At 39.5% G+C, this 2,423-nt stretch overlaps 1 protein-coding gene across 1 annotated transcript; it reads left to right on the top strand.

The window, feature by feature from the left end:
• The first annotated feature begins 378 nt into the window (after positions 1-378).
• Positions 379-1,314, top strand: LOC120383574 (olfactory receptor 14A16-like). Its single transcript, XM_039501728.1, has one exon. The coding sequence runs from the start codon at positions 379-381 to the stop codon at positions 1,312-1,314; it is 936 nt and encodes a 311-aa protein (XP_039357662.1).
• The last annotated feature ends 1,109 nt before the right edge of the window (positions 1,315-2,423 follow it).

Genomic DNA, 2,423 nt, shown 5'->3' with positions numbered 1-2,423 from the left:
ATAAAATGAAGATAAGATTTACCTAACTTTATACATCTTTGAATGAAAAAGTTATACAAGGACATACAAAGTAATTGGTCCTGATTATAATTTCTTTCACCTTGGTGTAAATCAAGAGTAATCCCATTCAGTCAATGGGATTATCCTCTGTCTCTCACTCAGCCTAATGTAATCAAGAGTAACTCCACTGGAGTCAATGGGGCTGATTGCATCACCCTCATTCCCAGATCACATCATTCTTCATGAAATAAGGATCTGAGTTTAACTCAAGGGAATTATGGTAATTTACACAAGAGGAAAGATATTTTATTAATCTAATACTGACCATTGTACTTGTCCTTCCCTCTACAGGCAGCTCATAATATACTGAGAAAGAAAATGTTCAACCGAACCACCGTGACCACATTCCTCCTCCTGGGATTCTCTGATGTTCCAGAGGTGCAGATTTTATACTTCATACTTTTCTTAGTAATTTACCTGGCAGCACTGATGGAGAATCTTCTTATCATCACAGCCATAGCACTTGACCACCACCTTCACACTCCCATGTACTTCTTCTTGATGAATCTGTCTGTCATAGACCTTGGCTCCATCTCTGTCAACATCCCCAAATCAATGGCTAATTCCCTAACCCACACTAGGTCAATTTCCTATGCTGGATGTGTCGCCCAGGTTTTTTTCCTGGTCTTCTTGATAGGAGCAAATTTTTTCCTTCTTACTGTCATGGCGTATGACCGATATGTTGCCATCTGCCAACCACTGCACTATGAGAGAGTTATGAACAGGAGAGCTTGTGTCCAAATGGCAGCCAGTGCCTGGATCAGTGGTAGTCTCAATTCTGCACTGCACACTGGGAACACGTTTGCATTACCCTTCTGTGGAGGCAACATGGTGGATCAGTTCTTTTGTGAAATCCCCAAGCTACTAAAGCTCACCTGCTCTGACTCATACCTCAGTGAAGTTCAGGTTCTCATCTTTAGTGCATGCTTAGGCTTAAGCTGCTTTGTTTTAATAACTTTTTCTTATGTTCAGATCTTCAAAACAGTACTGAGAATCCCTTCTGAGCAAGGACGCCAAAAAGCCTTCTCCACCTGTCTTCCTCACCTCATTGTGGTTTCTTTATCTGTTTTCACTGGCATCTCTGCCTACCTGAAACCGACCTCTAGTTCTACACTGGGTCTAGATCTTTTCTTGTCTCTTCTCTACTCCATGTTACCTCCACTGATGAATCCAGTTATTTATAGCATGAGGAACAAGGAGATCAAAGCTGCATTGAGAAAACTGACTAGATGGATGTTATTCGCCAAGAATTAATTGTCTGTCTGCAAATATTTCTGTGCTTTCTTTCTCTTGGTTCATGTCAGTTATCTCTATGACAACACAATTTATACACAGAAGATCCAGTTTCTGCTCTTGAATGCACCAATGAAAATCCAAATTAACTCCACAGATGTCAATGCACTTGGGCTGATTTACACCAACAGAAGTTCTGGCCTAATAATGGAGTTAAACTGGTGTGCATATTGTGGGAGGGAAGAATTGGGCTTTCATTCTGTGCCAAACTAATGCCTGTTAAACTGCTTTGCCACTTATACCCATTTCAGTGTCACTTAAAAACAAGGAGCTTCTTTCTCTTGTGTGCATAAATCAGAGTGGTGTCAAAGGAGTCAGACTGGTGAAAATCTGGTATATGGGAGAGCAGAGTCTGACATCAACTCTGACCTCCGCAAACCAGTGTAGTGCCATTGACTGAGCGAGAAGAACCAATTTACACCACCTGGGGATCTGACCTCTTAACTTCAATTAAGCTACATCCATTAACACCAGGTGGGAACTGGGGTCACTGAGTCCAATGCCATGATGCCAATTAACAAAAACTGTGGATCTGACCTCTACATGTTAATATCAAGGAGCTCGATATATTTAGCTTAAGGAAGAGACTGTTAAGAGGTGACTTGATCACAGTCTACAAGTACACACACAGAGAACAAATATTTGAAAATGAGCTCTCCAGTCTAGCAGAGAGTTGCACCAGGATCCAGTGCCTGGAAGTTGAAGACAAATTCAGACTGGAAATAAGGCATACAATTTTTAACTTTATTTTTATTGTTTTTGTATAAAGGATAAACACACTACAAAACGAAGCATATAAATACATGCACAAGAGGGAAATACAATATACATAAAACATTCAATGTTCATTATTTGTAAAACTTGGACAAAAATAAAACAAAAACAAACAAACAAAACCCCCTGAACCCATAGAGCTCTTTCAGGTCATCAATGATTAAAGTGACTAAATAGATAAATAAATTAGTCATTTTTCCCCATTAATACAGTTGTACAGAGATCGCTAAGATACTCTGTGTATGACAGAGGAATTGCAGATTTTCATTTTCTCAAAATAACTCTTTTGGACACTA

The sequence above is a fragment of the Mauremys reevesii genome, linkage group 15, assembly GCF_016161935.1.
Source record: "Mauremys reevesii isolate NIE-2019 linkage group 15, ASM1616193v1, whole genome shotgun sequence".
Taxonomy (NCBI): Eukaryota; Metazoa; Chordata; order Testudines; family Geoemydidae; genus Mauremys; species Mauremys reevesii.
This window is presented reverse-complemented; position numbering and strand designations above follow the sequence as displayed.

Bases quoted from the DNA above. Each gene is read 5' to 3' on its own strand.
- LOC120383574 (XM_039501728.1), top strand. From the start codon at position 379: ATGTTCAACCGAACCACCGTGACCACATTCCTCCTCCTGGGATTCTCT.